At 40.9% G+C, this 19,919-nt stretch overlaps 1 protein-coding gene across 1 annotated transcript in view; it reads left to right on the forward strand.

Annotated features, from left to right (window-relative positions):
• The first annotated feature begins 2,767 nt into the window (after positions 1-2,767).
• The window catches only part of BRAF (B-Raf proto-oncogene, serine/threonine kinase), an 81,610-nt gene continuing 64,458 nt past the window's right edge, over positions 2,768-19,919 (forward strand). Inside the window, exons 1-2 of the mRNA XM_056511287.1 lie at positions 2,768-3,106; positions 18,339-18,440. Coding sequence (XP_056367262.1) covers positions 2,975-3,106; positions 18,339-18,440 — 234 coding nt within the window. The 5' untranslated portion in view covers positions 2,768-2,974. The remainder of the gene's footprint in view (positions 3,107-18,338; positions 18,441-19,919) is intronic.

Below are 19,919 nucleotides of genomic sequence, written 5' to 3' on the forward strand. Positions count from 1 at the left end.
GGAAAAAAGCCCAAGACTTACTATCAGCTAGTGGACCAACCACCTATTTCTCATAGATTTTCATTATACCTGATGGCTTCTCTATGAAAATTAATTTGTATAAATAGAAATAATCAAATACAAGTTAATTTTATAATTTTATGATAAAGTTTAGGTGTTTTTTTGGGGGGATTTGTTTGTTTTTGTTGTTTGTTCTTTGGTGTTTGGTTGGTTTATTGTTTTGTTGTGGGGTTTTTTGTTTGTTCATTTTTTGAGAAGAGATGAAATGTCCAAATGCTCACAATGAGACGGCTGCCCTAAAGTAATTACAAACATTTTCTTACTGACTCCTTAAAACATTGTCCTCTCCAAGTGCAGGTGTTGATTAGATCAGACAAATATTCTGGTGGTGGGCAACCTAGGTGGAGAGTCTTGGTCTTTTAACATCTGGATTTGTTTTTTCATCCAAATTCAAATTAATTCAAAAAATTCTGAGGAGGATCAAACCCCAGTGCATAACCAAGAGCTTGGTTGGAGGTTTTACATTTACAAGTTTGCATTACCTTCTGCAATACCAGATAAACTGGCTGTGCTGCATTGCTGGAGTCAACCAGCCAGTGGCCCACAGATTTGATAGCAGAAACTTGCCTTTCACATCTAGGTTTTGATTTGATTTTGACCTATGTTGATCATGAAAGCCAGGCTCTGTAAAAGGTGTGGATGATATCAATTACCAGTAGATAAGATTATCACCAAGAAATAGCTACAGTTGTTAGTTATTTCTCTTTTATAATGAAGGATCAAGTAGAGAGACCAAGTAGACACCATGTGAAGAAGTAGAAAATTCCATTTATCACTAGGTGGGGATTCCCCCAGTCTAAAAGAAAATATAGCATGAATAGTAAATGTCTCCTTCCTACACAGCAATCTTTTAAAGTAGTTCTTAGCTGGTTTTTTTGGGTTTTTTTTTGTTTTGTTTTGTTTTTTTTGTTTTTTTAAATCTCATGTATTTCAGGATGTAACTGCTTTGGAGAAGCATTGGACATTGCTTCTCAGTAATGTGGTAAGAAAGTCTAACAGAATTCTAAGTGAATGATAATCTTCTGGAAATAATCAGAACCTAAGAAGAAAGAGACCCAACACTACTTAAAACAATGGGAAAGGTATTACAATGTACAGATTGATAGTAGTCTACTAATTCCACTGCTAGGGTTATGTCCTGGACATAAGTTGCTTGGGGAAGAAAAGAAGGCTATGTCTACATTCTGGACATTGAGACTAAATTATCCCTTGGTAAATTCATGGGAATGAATGGATTTTCTCTGTTAGTTAACTCAATTACTCTGTTGGCTTTTCCTCAACAGGCTGTGTGCTGGGAGAAGCATCTCCTGTTACCTCTGCTGCCTTTTCCTTCAGAGATCAGAGATTTGTCCCAGTGTTCAGTCCTCAGCGTGGGTGTTACTTTCCAGAGTTTATGGGCATTTTTTCACTACTATTACACATTCCTGCTTCATAGCAGGAATTGTTGATAATTATCCTATTCATTAATGTGGCTATTTGAGAGAAGCTTCTAAACTTGGCCAACTGCTTAGCCTGTACATTTGAATTTTATGTACTTGTGTAGCCTTTCTGTTGACTGCACTGCAGGGCTCCAGTCGCAGGAAACTCCAGGCTCCTTTCTTAGCAAGTATAGCCTGTAAAAAAGTCAATTAAAATCCATTGAAATATTAAATTGAAGTTGCATTTTAACACTGCCAGTATTGAACTGCGTTTGAAATGCTTTTCCACAGCAATGGCCCACAGTGTGAAAGGTGAAATACAAACCTCAATTCTTCCACCAGCATTATTACACTAAGAGCTTGTGTGGTTGCATGTTCACAACTGAAGTGAAAGGAAGATAAGAATCTTGCACTTGCAGGTTTCAACCTAGTGTATTTTATTTAGCTGGCTCCCACAGAATATGTCACGCTGTGTTAGAACAGCCTTTCTCTGAAGTCCATCAGCTTTTCTTTGCAATGCACTCCAATTTTTTAATTTACACTAAGGACCTTTTCAGCAGGAAAACAGCTTCAACCACCTGATTTAGCCGTGTTTTATGTGTGTCAGCAGCACTTCAGTGGGTGTGGTGCACAGGGATTAGACACAGGTGAAGGTTTTATTTCGGATGGGAGCACACGGCCGCTTTGGGGACCGATGGCACTGGGCCTTGGGGACAGCAGGAGTGTTCCCGAGGATTAGAAGGGATCCCGATGTCTGCTGAGCCAGGCCCGACCCTCAGCTTGGAGCATCCTGTATAAACACAGCACCAGCTTGGGCAGCCAGGGCCTGGAGTGCTGCCAGGGGAGGAAACACGGATGTTTGATCGACCCCAGCCATCAGATGACCTCAGTTATCACTGGAGGTGCAGTCAGCAGTTAACTCGGGAGTGTTGGAGGCGTTTGTCGCCGCCGCGCGGTTCGCGTTTGTGAGGATTCACCCCACAGCCGCAGCGCTGCTGTTTGCTGAGGGGTGCCCGGCATCCCCTCGTTTGGATTCCGCCGGCAGCTCGGCCTTCCCCGCTGCCGGGAAGGACCCGCAGCCCCGGCAGTGGCGTTAACCCGACCGAACACCGGGCGTGCGCGGCGCCCCTCGGGCCCGGCCCCGTGAGGGCGGCGCCGCCATTGCCGCCCGCGCCGCCAGGGGGCGCTGCGGCGGCGGGTGGGCGGGGCGGCGGGAGGGGGCGTGGCCCGAGCCCACGTCCGAGTTCCCGTGGCGACGGGGCGGCCGCGCCGTGACGTCACGGTGCTCCCCGGTGACGTCAAGAGGGCCCATGCGCCGTGGCCGCGGCGATTCTGCGTGACGTCACGAGGCCGGCCGTGACGCGGCGGCGCTGGGAGCGGGGCCGGGACCGCGCTCGCCGCCCGCCCCTCGCGCTACGGGTCGCGGCTGGGGCCGCCCCGGTGGCGGGGACGCGGCCGCCCCCGGCCCCGCCCTCGCCCCGGCGCTCCGGCCCAAGATGGCGGCGCTGAGCAGCGGCGGCAGCGCCGAGGGGGCCTCGCTCTTCAACGGGGACATGGAGCCCGAGCCGGCCGCGCTCGGCGCCGCCTACGCCGGGGGCGGCAGCGGGGACCCGGCCATCCCGGAGGAGGTGAGGCCAGGCGGCGGCCGCGCGGCCCCGGCGCTCGGGCCCGGCCGTGCCGGCGGGGGAGGGAGCGGGGCCGCGGCGGGCAGGGCGCGGGTCCCGGTGCCGGTCCGGTCCGGTCCCGGCTGCGGAGGAACCCGGCTCGCTGCCTCTGCGGCCGCCGTGCCCGGCCAAGGTGTTGTGTGCGGGTTTGCCATCGGTTTCCCCCGGTGGCTTTGAAACGCCCGAAATGCATTTTAAACCCGAGGTTGGGTTCGGTTCGTGCCTTTTGTGGACGTTTTTCGCACAAAGCGTCTTAGGAAATGTTAACGGCCAGGGCACCGTGGAGGCAGCGAGGATGTCAGGCCTCGCTTGGTGTCTTTCTTACATACTTCCTGTGTTTTTTGGGGCTTATTACTTAACTTCCCAATCCCACGGGGAGCCAGCGGTACTACCTGTTTTGCTGGGGCTGCAGAGTTGCGAATGTTCCCAGATGTTTTCGGCAGGGGGAATAAACACAAGGTGCTTGGCAGATTCGGGCACTGTGGGCATCCAGGGCAGCCCAGCCTCGAGTGTGTGCTGCAGGTCAATACAGGTGCCGGGAGCTCTGCTGCTTTCTTCTTAACCCTTCATCTCTGAGCAGCCCAGCCCACCTGGGAATCCCTCCTTTCAGCACCAGCAGGGAAAATGAGCTGGCTTGGACCAGCTGCTCTCAGAGGGCTCCAGTTTGATTCCTGCCTCCCCGAGCACTGGGGTTGTATCCATTTTATTTATTATTAGCATACTGGGTTATAGTGGAATTAGTGAGTTGAGAAGTTTGTGGAGTGCTAGAGCTCATGCTGAGTAGATGGCCAGAAAGGAGAAGTAGGGAAAGAGTCTGTCCCTATGGATGTTTGCAAGATGTGAGGTTGATTCCCTCATCTTATGGAGTTCCTGTCTTACTTACTTGCTGAAGGTAGGCAAAACTCAGCAGTACACATCTATTTTACACCTACCCAGCATGGTGATTAAACACCTTGAGTAATGCCAGTCCAGTCTGAACTTTCCTGAGTAAGGAGAAACTCTCAGCTGGTTGAGAAACCCAAACACCTGAAGAGTGGGGTTTTACAAACACACACTTTTAGCAGCAAAGTGAGGTTTAAAAGCTTCTGAATTTCTCAATTATTTCTATCATTAAAAAAAAAAAAATCTATGGAATTAATCCAATAACTGGTTTATATTGTGGCCCTTGAAACAATAACATCAATACAGCTGAAGTAAAGAAGAGATGGAAAAGTAATGGCAGGAGGCAAAAAAATTTTTTAAAAACAATTTTCATACTGAAGGGGGTGTTTGTGAAACTGCTCTAAGCCACTTGAACTTCAAAAATGTTTTAGTCTGTGCCAGTAATTAGATTTGATTCCAAATGGTAAATTTCATAGTATGGCTGCTTCTGCTTCCATCCTGAATATCTTCCCTGGATAAGGCAGAAAGAAAAGTGGTCCAGCATGTGGAACACCTGCTGAGCAAAAAGGTTGATAGGTTGTTGGTATGGGTGTTAGTATGTAGGAAATGTGTGGGGGATAATCTTGTATTATTTAAAAGCAAACTCCTACACTGGAAATACTGAAACACATAGGTCTCAAGGCAGAGCTGGTTGTAGAGTTTTTGTTTTCTGATGTGGTTTTGTTCTGTAGTTAACTTGTTCTTCCTCAAGTTGTAGGTAATTAAGTTTTGTTTACAGTATAAGTACACCTATTACTTCACCTAAACCTGCACCTTAATGAAGTTCAAGCCCAAAAAATTGCTGACACAGTTAAAATGAAAACTATCCTAAATACTAAAACAAGCCAACCTAAAGTGTAATGCAAGTTCAAAGTGACATAAGTCCGAAAAATACTGAAGTTCTTGTAACTGACTCATGGCTGTAATGTAAGTACATGTTCTAGTGTTTTGTTTCATTGCTTCAAGACAATCTAGGCTTTAAAAGTAACCTTGCTGTGGAAGCCTGTCAAGGAGCATGACCTTACTTATTTAAGGCAATACCTGAAAAGTTTTCAGTTCCTGGAGTCTTCAGGGAAATACAGTCCTGATTTCCAGAAGGCAAACCTTCAGTCCTGCATTCAGTTTCTCCTTTTAAAGGGGAGCAGACAAGAAGAATTTCTGACAGATGTTGAAGTCATCTTATGTGGGAAGATGGGTTGTAAGCATAGTGCAGAAGGCAGTCTTTCCCAATGAATTACAGCAGTACTGATTACCAAAGAGTAGAAACAGCCTTGCCTGCCCAGTAAAGTTGGGTGTTTGTTATAAAAGTGTGGAGTAGCTGGCCACAAGTTGCAGTTAGAGACCCAGAGTGTGCTGCAGTTTGGGATGGAGTCTGCTGGCTGTGCTGTGAGGAGGAAGGGACAGACAAGGTAAGAAGATTTTGTGTGAGGGACAGACAGGGTTGGGTGGCTGGGTAAGGGACAGGTTGGGGTTTAGCCAGTCATGCAAAAAGAAGAAGGAAAGTTGCAGAGAGGAGAGAAGGAGTCAGTGCTGTGTGAAGCTGCCTATCTGAGAAAAGGAGTCAGAGTTGCCTGAGAGAAGTGCATTGAGAGAAGGTAGGAAAAGTTTTTAATAAAGGACTGGTGATAGTGCCAGTTGTGTCCACCTTGACATAATTACTGCTATCTTACACACACTTACTTGTGTGTTAGAGCCCTCTGGTAAACAAGATGTTCTGTATTGTAATTGTAACTGAGTGCTCTGTGTTGGTTACAGCTACATCACTGTCCCTTATGAATTCTCAAGGGCTGGGGCTTTGAAAAACAAATTTAAGCTATATTGTTCAACTCATGATCAGTTCCTAATGGAATAGTGAATTTATGTCTTTGGAAGTTGCTTTGGTAGCCAAAGTGCTGTTACTAAAAGTCTTCTAATAATGAGTATTATAACTCTTTGAATAAATAGTGTAATAATTGCTAAATCTTTTTTCCCCTGTATTAAAATTCAGAGTTGGTAAGGGTGGGTAAGTCATAGAAAAGATACAGGAAATGGCTACTTCTTGCAGACAGAATGATTTGGAAAGGGTAGGGGCAAGTGCATTTAGAAGAGATTTGTTCCTCTTGCACTCCCTGTTTGGTTGCTGGTGCTGGGAGGCCTTGGATGTGAGCTGGTGTCTGCAGGCACAGAGGTTGGCTTCTTCTCCAGCATGAATTCTCAGGACAAGGGATTGTTTGGATGGAAGGTTTTCAGAGCATTACAGTGTTGTTGATATAGTAAGGAGTGTGTGACAGCTGGGAGGAAAGGTTCTGCTCTTGTTGCTAGAGATTATTTACACCAATATTAAATAATTCAAATGGGATTTTCTGTACTCAGAGCTTTGTGCCCTAAACTGCTCTTTGTAAGACAGAAATTACTTTGAAGGCTGTGAAGTGAGGGCCTGAGCTGCTGGATGGTTGTTTTCTAGGCAGCAGTGCTGGAGTTTATCCTGCATGAATATTATTTATAAATTTAGAAACCATAATCCTATGAAACAGATTTTAGAGTAAAATGGAGAATGGGTGAAAAGATATGTAAAATGAAGATAGAATGAAAAGGCACCTCTAACCTTGAAATATGAAGTAAGTGATGATAATGTAGGTACATGAAGTAAAAGTGGGGTTGATTTCATTGCAGTAACATTTAGGGAACCTATGGTGCTGGGTATTCAAACAACTTTCCTTTAGAGTGTCTGTTTCTCTAAAGAGTTTACTATTAACTTATTTGGAAACTTGAAACCTTATGAGTGTTTTTTACTTCATTGCTTTTGTAGTTTTGGGAATACATTTTATGTTCAATCTCCATTACATTTCCTTGCATTTGTATTCAGTTATTGAACTAACTTCATAGTCTGTGAGTGACATCCTGTTCAATTGTGAGGACAAGTTAAAGCAGAGCTTGACGTGAAGCACCTTGTAACTAATATTCTGCTGTAGTATATCTCAAAAGATAAATGAAATGTTTCTTTTACATAACATGGGAAGGGCCATGGCTGAAGACTGTCTGACTTTGGGTCACAGCTTCCAGAAATGCATGGTCTGGCTGAGAGAAGTCTAGAGCAGAATACTATCAGTGATGTCAAGTCTGGAAGGTCAGAGCTTTGGAGAAAGACTCAGTAAAATTTGAAATTGTTGGATAAAGAAAGGAAAATTGTCAAATCTGATGCAAAGAAGAATGCAAAAAGCTTGTTTGCCAGGCTTGTGGTGATGACTGCCAGAAGTAGAGAGTTGAAGTGGTAGCAGAGGAGATGGTTCCATGTTACTATGAGATGTTTTTCTTTATGGCTAGGAATAGTGAAGCGTGAAAATAGACTTTCTGAATTTATTTATAAGCTGTTCATTAATAGACTGTCACCTTAACAGGCAAACATATGTCAGGAGTGATGGCAGAAAGTTGATCCAGGTGTAAAAAAAAGACTATAACATCTCATCTTTTTTTTTTTTCCTTAGGGTTTTTATGATTTATTTCTGGCAAGGTGGATCAAACATTAGAACACAACCTTGAAATACTTAGGTTTAGTGGGGATAGCAGAGATTTCTGCTTATGATATTTTTCCCAAAAGGGAATAGGATTAACAGCTCTGTCCTGTGGCAGCTTGTTTGATTACACAAAACTTGCTTCTTAATAGAGTGGTGGCACCTTCTGGAAAGTTGTGATGTCTTGGGAGACTTGTTTCTTATCTCTGTAGATATCCACAAACTGGTTGGGAACAGAATGTTTAGTACTGTTGTTTTTTTTTTTCCCCTGACTTACAGTCTTGCTTCTGAATTCCCATTTGTATTTTGTTGTAGTCATTAAACTCAAAGACACCTTATTTTTAAAGCTCTTCTAATAATACCCTTCTTGACACTTGTTTAGCCAGGAATGGCAACTCTTTTGTTGCAGGAAGTTAAAAATACTGTAGACAAATGCATTTTGGGTTTTGGCTGTATTTTTTGTTTGGTTGGGGTTTTTTAATGCAGATATCTTTTGATTGCAGCTGTCTTTTAACATAAACTTATAACTCCCAAGTTTTCTTAAGGCTGCAATATTCCACTTGGTAACAAATCTGTAGTTCAGTTTAATTGATTGTTTTATCTGTCAAAAATTTGAATGCATGAAATACCTGGAGGGAATTTGATTTAGAAAGAAATTTAATTTTATTTATACATACAAGGGAAACAAAAGAAGGTTTTGATGTTTGTGGAATTGCTAATTCTTTTCCAGTCCAGCCTTCCAAGGAAGGCTTTTCAGGTTTAATGGAGGGGGTTTTTTGAAGCACAGTTTTGGCCAAGTGTAAGTTTTATTTTCAGTTTGAACCAGTGGCTTTTGAAGGTGGTGAAATGCATAATGTATCAGAAATGCCCTGTCATAATTGTAGTTTGAGCCAAGTCAATCCAATGGTGCTCTGACACCCAGAGCTGGAGGTTTTGCCCTTTGCTGTGCCTGTGTCACATCTCTCAGCCAGATCTACTCCCTTGTGCCCACTTGGTAGGTCCTGTCCTGAACTGACTCCACTCACTGGTGCTAAAGAAAATCAGCATTGCTTTTGCTGGATTTGTTTTCTGCAAATCTTATTTGAGTGGAATCTCCACACGAGGAGCACCCAGTGATTTCCACTGTGCCTGTGAAGTCAGACACTAAAGGAATGTGGTTAGGGGGAGTAGTGGTAGTATGGTGTGTGTGTGTCCCCTTTTCTGTTTGGTTATTATAAATAATCTTTGTCCCATAAAACTGCATTGGAGCCTTATTATTTGATATTTGAGTGACAAGTTGTGCTCAGATGAGACTTCCTTAGCTGAACTTGCCAGGTTTAGGTGCTGACACCTTAGACTTTATGATCCTGAGCTTCCCCTGCCAGGCTGTAAGAATCTTCCTTGGTGCCTCTGGAGCCCTTCTGAGCATGCCTTTTACAGAAATAGGATTGCATGCCATAGCTGTGCCAGCGTGCCAGGGATGTGAAGGTGTCTGAGCTTCTTGTGTAGCAAGTGTGCCTTCCCAGCAGCCTGACCACGTGAGAGTTCTGGGTGCAGCAATTTCATTTTGTGAGGTGTGAGATGCTTTTCATCATTTTCAACTGTTCACATATCTGTGTGTGAACACAGCTACTTTTTCACAGCTAGTGCAGGATACAGAAGTCAGCATGCAATATACGTGTTCCTTTGCTTCAGCTTTTTTATTCCAGTTGCTCTTGAGCTTTTGAGGAGTGCAGTGGAATCCTAATCCTCCCTCCAGTGTGCAGCTTCTTTCCAAAATGTTGATGCAGAATTATATGCCTTTTCTTCTTTTTTCTCCTGCTTAAGCCCCTTGTTGCAAGTGTTTGGTTTGTTGCACCTTTTTAGCATTTGTGAGTATGGAGGAGCAGCAACAGTGTCTTTCTTTATTCTGTTTCTGATGATGTTTTAGCAATATGGAGCCTACAAAAAAAAAAAAAAAAAAAAAAAAAAAAAAAAAAAAAAAAAAAAAAGTAAAACAGGCGAAAGTCTGATTTGTAGCTCTTCTCTTTGACTAAAGTTGCTGCCAGTTCAGGCAGGAGTTCTGAGGGAGTAGTGCTGCCAGTTATAATCCCACCGTGATGCTCCCCAAACAACACGAACATTAAACATCAGAAAACAGAACCTCTCTTCAAAGTGGAGCTTGCTCAGTATCAAATGAATTTTCCACACTATCTGTATTAAATTCAGGAGATTATATGAGTGTGTTTGAGCACTGAAAGGCACTTTTATTTTTCTGAGGTTCTGATGGAGTGAAATATTTTTGTGGGTTCTCCCAGTATACCTGCACAAAGCTTAGTGTGAAGGAGCAATTCAATTTCTACATGAAACATACCAATTTTGTTTAATATCTTTCTTCTGGGAGACAAGCAGAAAAGGCTATTAATGAACAATTGAACTTAGTTTAAAAATGTGTTGCATAACTAAGTGGATGGAATTTTTTTTTGACACTAGAAAGGGGGATACCAGCTCTACTGTCTTGATCTGTTACATAGGGAGGCCTCTTAAACAGTATCATTATTAGTAAAGCTATTGTTAAATGTACTGCTGAGTAATAAATACTCTCCAAATGCAGTTACATTGTGTTCAGGCAACATTTTCTGACACTTAAAGCACAGACACCCTAACTAAATTTTTTTTCCTCCCCTTTTTCTCAGATAAAGGGTTTGTTTTGAAGGTAGACATTTCTGGAATCAGAATAGCATGTGTAGTTTTTTTATCTCTAGTACAAGTTATTCACTATTGATGTTTGAAAAGCACTATAAAATCATCCTGAAATAAAATACATCATTATGACTAAGAAGTTGGTAGTATCTAGATGCTTGGAACTGGGTGGTTGTATACTGGTGCCTCAATCTTTGGTGTAGTTTTGAAAATTTATTCATTAAACTTAATAGGTCAAATATGCTCTGTAATAGGTTTAAGTAATGTAGATTTAAATGTGAGTCTTTAGTATCATCTGAGGTAACTTTCAGACAAGATTTCTTTAAGCATTCTGTAATTCTGCTATAATACAGTTTGTACTGTCTCTTTTGACATTTTTAAGCCTTTGAAAATTGATGTAACTTTTTCCAGCTTCTAGCTTAAGTAGTTAGTGTATTTTTTTTTTAACTCTCCTAGTTCTACAATGGATGGCAAGGAGCCAAATCTGCCTGTTAAACTGTTTCATTTTCTTAGGTGGTACTGGGATTGCTGAGTAGAACATAGAATGATGTTCAGGAGAATGTGGATTTTGTGGCAGTTCCTGTTTGGCTGTTTCCTTTGACTAGGAGCACATAACTTTTGTTTTAAAAAGAAAAAAGCAAGTACATTTGCTCTATTTCAGCTTTTGAGATCTGTTTGTGATAAAAATAGGATACCTTAGTTTCTTTATTGGATCACAGATATATCTAAAGAAGCAGAGTATATTTGTACTCGACCAACAAATCCAACTTTTACATTTTCTAATCAGTTGGTGGGAGACCACGCACAGTAGTCACTATGTAGTAACAGTTTAGTGGTGGAATATTGCAAAGTTTATAACAAATTATTTTATGGATTAGTAATATGAAGTTTTATATAGGTCCTGATTATCTTTTCTGCATAGTGTAATTAATTGTGTACTCTGGCAAGGAGAGAGAAGAATTAAGTTTTGTAGTTCAGCCGAAACTGAGTTTATTTGTTTTGTCATTTTAATTAATGTGACCCAAGCTGTGTAAGAGCTCTACTGGATGAGCATTTGCTCCTTATAGGCAATTATTGTAATTAGCTGGCTGGCTGCTTGCTTTCCATCACAAATGTGACTTTTCAGCTGAAGGTGTGCAGAGAAATAGTCTGGTGTCTTCATGATAATCTTTCTTAAATGTCACCGATGCATGGATTTAGTGTTATTGAGATTCTGAGGTACTTACCTGGCTAAAGCTAAATTGCCTTCTTAAATGGGTTAGAAAATCTAGATAGTTTATTTCCTCTTTTATTTCTTTATTTTTTTTTTAAACCTTTTACAGTCTGGGGAGAAGTTGTTGAATTCATGAATGTAAATACAGTGAATTGTTCCCAAACTCGGTCTGTGCATGATCCTCGTGACTACTGAATTAGTATCAAAGTGAATAAGAGGGACTTGTAGTACTGCAACACAAAAGCCATGAAAAATATGGAATTAAAGATTTAGCTGTGCAACTGGTTAATGATTTAAATGAGGGATGCAGGCAGCTCTTATTTTTCCACACACTGCTGTTCTACTGTGGTAGAGAACATTTGTTAACTTTCCTTTTTATAGTGCTTGGAGGCAAATTCTACTTAGCAGCAAGCAGCAAAGATGGCAGGTGATGGAGAAAGTGGGAGAATGAAAGAGAATTGAAACCTAAATGGGAAGGCTGCTGCTTCGTGGTAGCCTGAATCCATCTAACTGAGCTGTAGAGAGCAAAGTTGACTTTTTCACCAGCTGAGATGATCACTGGGTCCTTTGACAAGCTGTTTTAAGCACAGTAGACTGGCAGAAGGCTAACCTTGACCAAGAGAGGAATTTTTCACTTGTTTAGTGTGCTGAAAGGGTTCAGCCAAAGGTTTATGTTATGGTGGAAGAATAAGGAAGAGAGGAGGGGTAAATAGCCAGGGACAATATGATAATTGCACCCACCATCTTGCTGGTGTGAGCTGCAAAGCAATCAGTGCCTAAGGCTCTTGGTGGCTTCATTCTGACAGAGAATCTTGGTTGTGTTACAAGGATAGACCTCACTGAACTTTATCCTTCACAATTTTTGTATTTATTTTAAAATGTATTTTTAAACACTTCCAAGATGTAAAGAGCATTTGAAGTCTAAATTCCTTTTTTAAAGAGGAGGCAACTTGAGGGGCAAAGGCCTGTCACCCTGAAAAGCTGTTTATTTGGCTTTAAGGGTAAAGAGCTGAATGATCAATTGAGTTTGTGATTAGAATTAATGAAAGTAAATGCCATAGATTACTCTCAGTTGCAACTGATTATTTGCAAAGAAATAAGAGGTAGTTTCTGCTGTGAACTCTTTGATGATGGCACTTTCATACTTGAGTGTTGACTTAGTGTTTCCTAGTTTTTTGGAGGGGGTGGAAGTTGTTGGGTATTTGGTGAGATGGTTTTGTTCAACAGGAGCAGTGTCAGATGCAGCTGGAACCTGCCGTGCTAGTTACAAGTTAATATTTGCTTCATAAAAATTGTTACCTGTAAAACAGAAAATAGATTTTCATCTTGAAGCCTTTTTAATATTTAATTAACTGCTGTGCTTACAGCAGATGCTCACTGATCACATTACAGTATTAATTGACCTGGTTATGATCCTGGTTGTCAGACAGGATGGTACTGAAAATGTTGTACCTCTTCTTGAAGATTTTCCTTCCTAAATGTAGTCTTGTGCATCTTCCCTTAGGCCATTTGTCCTGAGTCTAGAAAGGTACATTCATATGCTTTTGTGGAAAAAGATAACAGATTCTTTTTCTCTTGGTTACAGGTACTTCTGTAGATCGTGTTGTCTGTAACTTATTTACTGGTCTGTGGCTGTAAATTTTACTGACTCACTTTGAACTGCCTGCATACAGACTTTGACAGTGTTCCATTGTTGGCTATCTCAGGCATTTTAAAGAACCTATAAATAAAAATGATTCACTGACATTAATGAAAAGCTGGAAAATATGAACTAGGAAAGGCAAGCTTGATGTTGACCTTCATGTCACTTGTGTAAACTCTCATGTGAAAACCATTGCAAGCTGGTTTTCAATTAGGTGAAGTTTTTCAGCTGTTGGTATTTGTCACACTTGTTTAATAAAAACTTTAATTGCACTGTTGAAAATGTGGTAAGCATGAAGAGCCAGGAGAGTAGGAAAAGTGGGGAAATTAACACAGTGGATGCACAACTTGTGAGAAGCTTCCACAGAGGAATGGAGAGGAGCTGTAGCCTGGAGTATTGGAAGAATGAAAGGACTCTCCATCCCATGTGTTCCAGCACATGCCTGCAGAAAATGAGAAGCAAACTTAGTAAGAGTTAAGAAGAGGACTGGGACTGAGATGAGTGAGGGTGGGAAAGAGCCTGAAGGAGGTACCAAAGTGCAAGAAAGAGACAATAGTGATTGTCAGCATAGAAACTCAAATGCACATATTCTGCATCTTGCCATGCAAATGGCTTGGTGGGCTACTCTGGTATTAACCCCATTCCTGTGTCCTCCTGCCTGTCTTTCACCCAAGCATCTCACTTTCAAGTTAGTTGGTATGTTAGTCCATCTAAGGACAGTCTCTTACATGACAGCATTAAGTGGTTTCTGTCAAAGTGGATCCTTGCTCAGGGGACCAAACAATTGAATTGGTCGTGTAAGAAAGAAGCCCTAAAAGACTTGTCCTCTTTATAAAGCAGTTTCCAAATGAAATGCTTAGTTTTTTAATTGGTTTATTCTTTAATTACATTGTTAATTCTATTAGAGTATTCTCTGTCATCACTAAGTGTGATAATCCAAATGCAGGACATACTGTTCCTGGACAAATAATACAGTTTTTCTTTCCTTACAGAAGAGATTTGAACTTTCAGTATCTTCTACCAAGTATGAATCATACAGCTTAGAGTTGGGATGCACTGCAAAATTTGAGTAGTGGTGCCAGGTGCAGAAAGTAAGAAAGATATGTGTGCTTTGTGATGTCTCAGGCACTGCACATTTTGACAAGCAGCGAGGGATGCAAAAATAACTTTGTGACTTAACCTTGCATGTACCTGAGATTATTGTCCAAAGGCTTCTTGAGCTCTCTCAGGCTTGGTGCTGTGATCAGTTCCCTGGGAGCCACTGGAACAGGCGCCTGGGGATGATCCTGTGCAGGGCTGGGAGTTGGACTCAATGGTCCTTGTGGGTACCTTCCAACTCAACATATTCCATGGTCTCTGCAGCCACAGCCTTCCTCAATAGAATGGATTCAAGCTTCTACTGTGTCTGCCTTGCCTCTGGCTTGAAATAGGTCATCGTCTTTATTGCATTGTAAGGGAGTGCTTATTTGCAAAATTAATGCACAATTATCCACAATAGGCAGATTCAAGTTGATATATTCCAGTATATCTGGAATATTTCCAGTTGTCTGGCTGCCTGTGTCTGTGTTAGCCTGCGTCAGCTTCCTTGTGTCAGCAGCACTAAAAGGAGAATCAAATCTAATCTCTTGTGATAGAGAGTAACCTTAACCTAATGCTACAAGATAGGCCAGAAACATTTATTTGATGCTTTTTTTGGAAAAATGATGTGGTTATCCAAGCTGTAAAGGATTCATTACATTTTCATGGAACTCTTGTTTAAACAGTTTCTAAAATCCCAATTCTGTTTCCTATGGAGAGGGACCAGACTTGCATGTGGGCAGTACTGGATGCACTGCAGGTTTACTTTAAAATGCATTAAGATTTCCAGCAACTGTCTTTGAGGCTGGCATCAGTTTTTGTATTTCTGTAAGATACTAGACAATTGTAGTTTTATGGTTTCCTACAGGTGTGGGTTTCATAAATATAGTGGAGTGCTCATAAGAATAAGAAGAAATAGATCTCTTCTTTCTTAATAACTTTCAGACAGTTTTCTTTTACTTCTAAAAAGTGTGAATGAAGAGTGGATAAAGGGATTACTTTAATTGTTAAAAACTTGGGTTTATTTTATGGTGTAGGAACAAGCTCTGCCACTTAGAAGGAAATTGTGAAGCTTGGAAATTTGTTATGGCATATGTGTTCTTCTGCTAGAATATGTGTTCTTGGGCTAGAATATGCTAGTCAATACTAGATTTGTCAAAGTTCTCATCTTGTCAGAAGACTTGATGAATATGGCACACAAAATAGCTTTTCCATTTCTTTGAGCAACAATTATTTGTTGCTATGGCTGACTTTGATGAATTTCCTTCTGCCTTCAGTGTACTTTTACCTGTGTAAGGAGCCTTTCGAAAATTACAGAAATCCATATTAAGTTTTCCTGTAAGGTTCAGTTGTGGAAAGGCTCTTGGTATACTGCACAGATATATACTAGGTATTCAGGGCAATGTTTTTGATTCCTCTGAGAAATTTTTTCTTCCATTAGACTGTAATTTCAGCTTCTTCAGGTGAAGTTATTTTTATTGTAGGCCAGCAGCTGGCAGCAAGTTTAAATTTTGTTTCATCAAGCATAGAATGGTTTGGATTGGAAGGGACCTTAAAGATCATCTTACTTCAACTGCCCTGTCATGGACAGGGAACCTTCCACTAGACCAGGTTGCTCAAAGCCCTGTCCAACCTGGCCTCAAACATTGTCAGGGATGGGGCACCCACAGTTTAGCTAGGCAGCTGAAATTAGTCAGGTTCTACTTGTCATGATACTAACTTTGCAGGGAGATCTCTGCTCTTGTTGAAGGCTATTTGGTTCTCTTGCCAACTTTTCCAAAATAACATGCTTCTATTACTCATATTGCTGATGGTGTTATATTTCTTATTTGGTATCTTATATATTTCTTATTTGGTACTGTCAGAGAAGAGAGAAGCAAGGTTCTCATTATGGACACAAAATAGAAAATAACATGAGCAGGGAAGTTACTAGTTTTTGATATTAAAAAGAAAAGTATTTGGAAACTCATGTGGCAGGGGTTCATTCTTCTTGGCACTGGTGAGGCCTCACCTGAAGTGCTGTGTCCAGTTCAGGGCTCCCCAGTACAAGATAAACATGGCTCTACTGGAGGGAAGAGCTGTGCTGGCTGGGCTATCCAGTGAGGAGCTGCAGAGATGGTGGGCAAGTGGAAAATGGAGCCAGGCTGTCTTCAGCAGTGCTGGGTGACAGGACCAGAGGCAGTGGACACAAAATGAAATGCAGGAAGTTCCTTCTGAACATCAGGAAACATTTTTACCTGTTTCAGAGTGACTGAGCACTGGCACAGCCTTAGGGAGGCTGTGGACTCTCCATCCTTGGAGATACTCAAAACCCATCTGGATATGGTCCTGGGCATCCTGCTTGAGAAGGAGCTTGGACCAGATGACCTCAAGAGTTCCCTTTTAACCTCAAATCCTTCTGCAATTCTGTGTTGCTTTGTTGGTGAAGAATCTGCCCTCTTTACCTTCCTCATTGCCAGACAGTTAAGTGTAGCAAATTCCTCATTTAGATGAGGAAAACCTTTGCTGCATAAAATTGCCAGAATAACTAAATCATAGACATTTCCTTAAGTACTAATAAACCTATTTCTGAAGGTAATCCTGAAATAATTCCTAATTGCCTGCCAAGAATTATCAGTACATGCAGCCCAGGTTACCAGTTACATGGTAAAACAACATCCTAAGCCTTGTATTGAACAGGTTAATTGATAAGATGTTGCTTCATGCTTGTTCTTTTCACCAAGGATACAACTAGTCCTTGCATCTTAGGAAAAACTAACCAAATACAGAAAACCTTCTCTTGATTCACTGATAAATGATTGCAGGTTGACTCCCACCATTGCCTCAAGGGAATTTACATACAGAATACTTGAGTAGCACATTTTTTGGTATCCCCCCACTCTCACTCTTTGTAGCTTGGTTTGCTTGTTCCTGGGCAAACTATTTTTGTTCAGCTGCAGCTTCTTGATGAAGTCTTTGTTCTGGTATCTGTTCAAAAAATTGGGCTAGAAGCGAATCAATCATTAGTTTACTTCAGGAGATTGCTGGCAGATAACTGATGTCTAGAAATAGACTGGGTGAATAAGGTGATGTGCAAAGTGCAAGTATAGTTTTTTAGAATTTGTTTGTGAACTTCTCAGTTCACGTATTAAAACTTGTTTTGATCCATCTTGGATTGCATGGAATGTGAAATTGTTTGCATGGTCTTTTTGCAGAGGTAGGTTGTCACAATTTGGATATTGAGACCTGATCTTGAGACTGTGTATTATATATTATAATCCATGGAGCAGAAAAAAGATAAACTGGAAAAGGTAACAGGGGTCTTTAAACTGTCTTTGGAAGAAGCATCCTGGGGATGCTTTTTAGAGCATCCTGGTTCTAAAAACCTGATTGAGTAATTTTTTTTCTGATAAGTAAAAAGTATGTATGAAGGAGCAATTCTCCTCTCTTCCTCCCTCATCTCCTGTTATAGATTTCTGATTTTGCTTGGTCTTGCTTCTTATATCAGCATAGCATTATTGCTTTAAAGGTTTGCTTTTGTGCCTTGCTGCCTTTTTTAGGTAAAAATTCAGATTCATGATACTGTTCACCTACAGTAGTATCCAAGTCCTAAAGTGGACTTTCTCCAGTTGTGAAGAGTGAGTAGCAACATGAGTGGTTTCACGGCTACAATGCTGTAGGTCATCTCTGTGCACAGGAGATAAATGTTTTTTAGGTCATGTCCAAGGTCTGTAGCTTGCAGGATAGACTGAATATAGAAGTGGAGACATAGAGGGTTCTCTTAAAAATCAAGATGTCCTATTGCCATGTAAATAGAGCTCTAGGTCTGGGTTTCTGAGTATTTGTAACAGACATTGCTAAGGTTTAATAGAAAAACTCCTCCACTAAATTTTGTAGTACTGTAGAAATTGGTTTGCAATGCCTTGCAACAAAAATACTCAGTGTGGTTGATGAAGAAAAGTGAGCCATTCTTAGAAGTTGTTTATTCAATTGGTCATGAATTTTAGAACTAAATATAAGTTTTTCTGTTTATTTCAGAAGCAAACTGTTACTGACACTGGATGAACAGAATAGCCTTTTGCACTCACTTATTGATAATTAAGTTTTTTGTTATGGACTTCTCTTACTAAATATTGGGAGATGCTTGTTTTGTTCTAGCACAGATTTGCTAGGCATCCTTTGATAACTAAAACTTTTAATTTTCTGTTATAGGTGTGGAACATCAAACAGATGATTAAATTGACACAAGAACATATAGAAGCACTGCTAGACAAATTTGGAGGAGAGCATAACCCACCATCAATATATTTAGAGGTAAGTTTACATTCAAACAAATGTGGTTAGATGCATGTTGTGTTATCTTAATCTTATATGAAGTATCTGAGGCTAAAATTGAGAATGCCTGTAGTAAAAGGGAATATTCTCCTTGTGCATTGCAAACTGAACTTTCTGCTAAGAGATAGAAAGGAACTGTATGGGATTCCTGGGATTCAGTAGGGGAAGATCTGTGGTATGGTGTAATAGTAATATTGGTGCAATAGAAATGTCAAGCCTCTGTGTTGGGGCCAGGGCAGAGAAGATGGAGAAAGTCATTCTCTGTTAAAAGCCAATATATACACCTGAAAACATTTTCTAAGACTAACTTTGCTTTTAAAGCAGCTGACTTCCCTTTTTTTGTCTTTGGAAAATAGACATGTATAATCGAAAAAAATTACATTAGTAGAAGGGAACTTCTTACAGAAATACATAAAATTATGGGGTGGAGTAAAATTTTTAATTTGTAAACTAACTACAAATTCATTGTCTGTGTTCTTTCAGCACTCCAGATTCATAGAGTTGTGCTGACATAGGACCATTAAGGGCTTAAAAAGCTGCATGCCAAAGTTACCTCTATTAGAAACTGAACAGGTGTCATGTGCTTCAAACCTGCCCTTTTTGTACTTCTCTCAAGTATTGAAATAACTGGAGGTCAACTAGATTTCTTTTGTAGTCCTTTTATTTGTAATTGCTGCCTAAAGGTACTGGGTAATTAAAAATAAAGATCTCATTATTTCAGGTACTTCTGAGCTTTTATCTTAATATGTCAGAGCAGGGCACTAGGTTGATTATACAAACGTTGACATTATGTCCTTAACAGTTAAGGTCAGATGAGGCCCTTGGCAGTTGCTTTACTTATTGCTAATGTGAAATGGGAGTATTGAATCAGTGCTATCACTGTTTTATCCACTCTGCTATGTTGAAGCACACCTCTGTTTTCACAAGGACTGGTTCATTCCATATGTCTGGATTTATTATTGCCACATGCAACTGGGTTTTGTTAGATTGTGTATCAAACCACAATAATAATGAACATAGTCTATACTAAGTCTGGATTTAAGGTAGGAAAGTTGTTATTTCATCACAACTATTTGTCACTTGCTTTTACTAAAACCAAGATCCATTACTGGAAGCTCTGTGTTTGTACTGGAGGAACAAACATTGATAGGGAAAAGAGCATTTGCAGTGATAAATAGGTACTGGGAAATGATTATGACAGCTTGGAGAGTAAGTCTGAAATAGCTGGTGACCACAAACCATGAAGCTGAAAGCAGATTTGCAAGTTCAGTGGATCCATGTGCCATTGAGATGAAGCTCCAGCTGTGGCTCATCAGTGTGGTAGGGCAACCCTGTGAGGCAAAGCAGGGTGTTCCTGTGCTGCAGTGAATTCCACTGGATCATCAGCACTTGGGACAAGTACTGCTGCTACAGACTAGGGAGCCACAGGCCTTTGGGATGAAGGGGAAAGGAGCTGAC

The sequence above is a fragment of the Oenanthe melanoleuca genome, chromosome 1A, assembly GCF_029582105.1.
Source record: "Oenanthe melanoleuca isolate GR-GAL-2019-014 chromosome 1A, OMel1.0, whole genome shotgun sequence".
NCBI classification, from domain to species: domain Eukaryota; kingdom Metazoa; phylum Chordata; class Aves; order Passeriformes; family Muscicapidae; genus Oenanthe; species Oenanthe melanoleuca.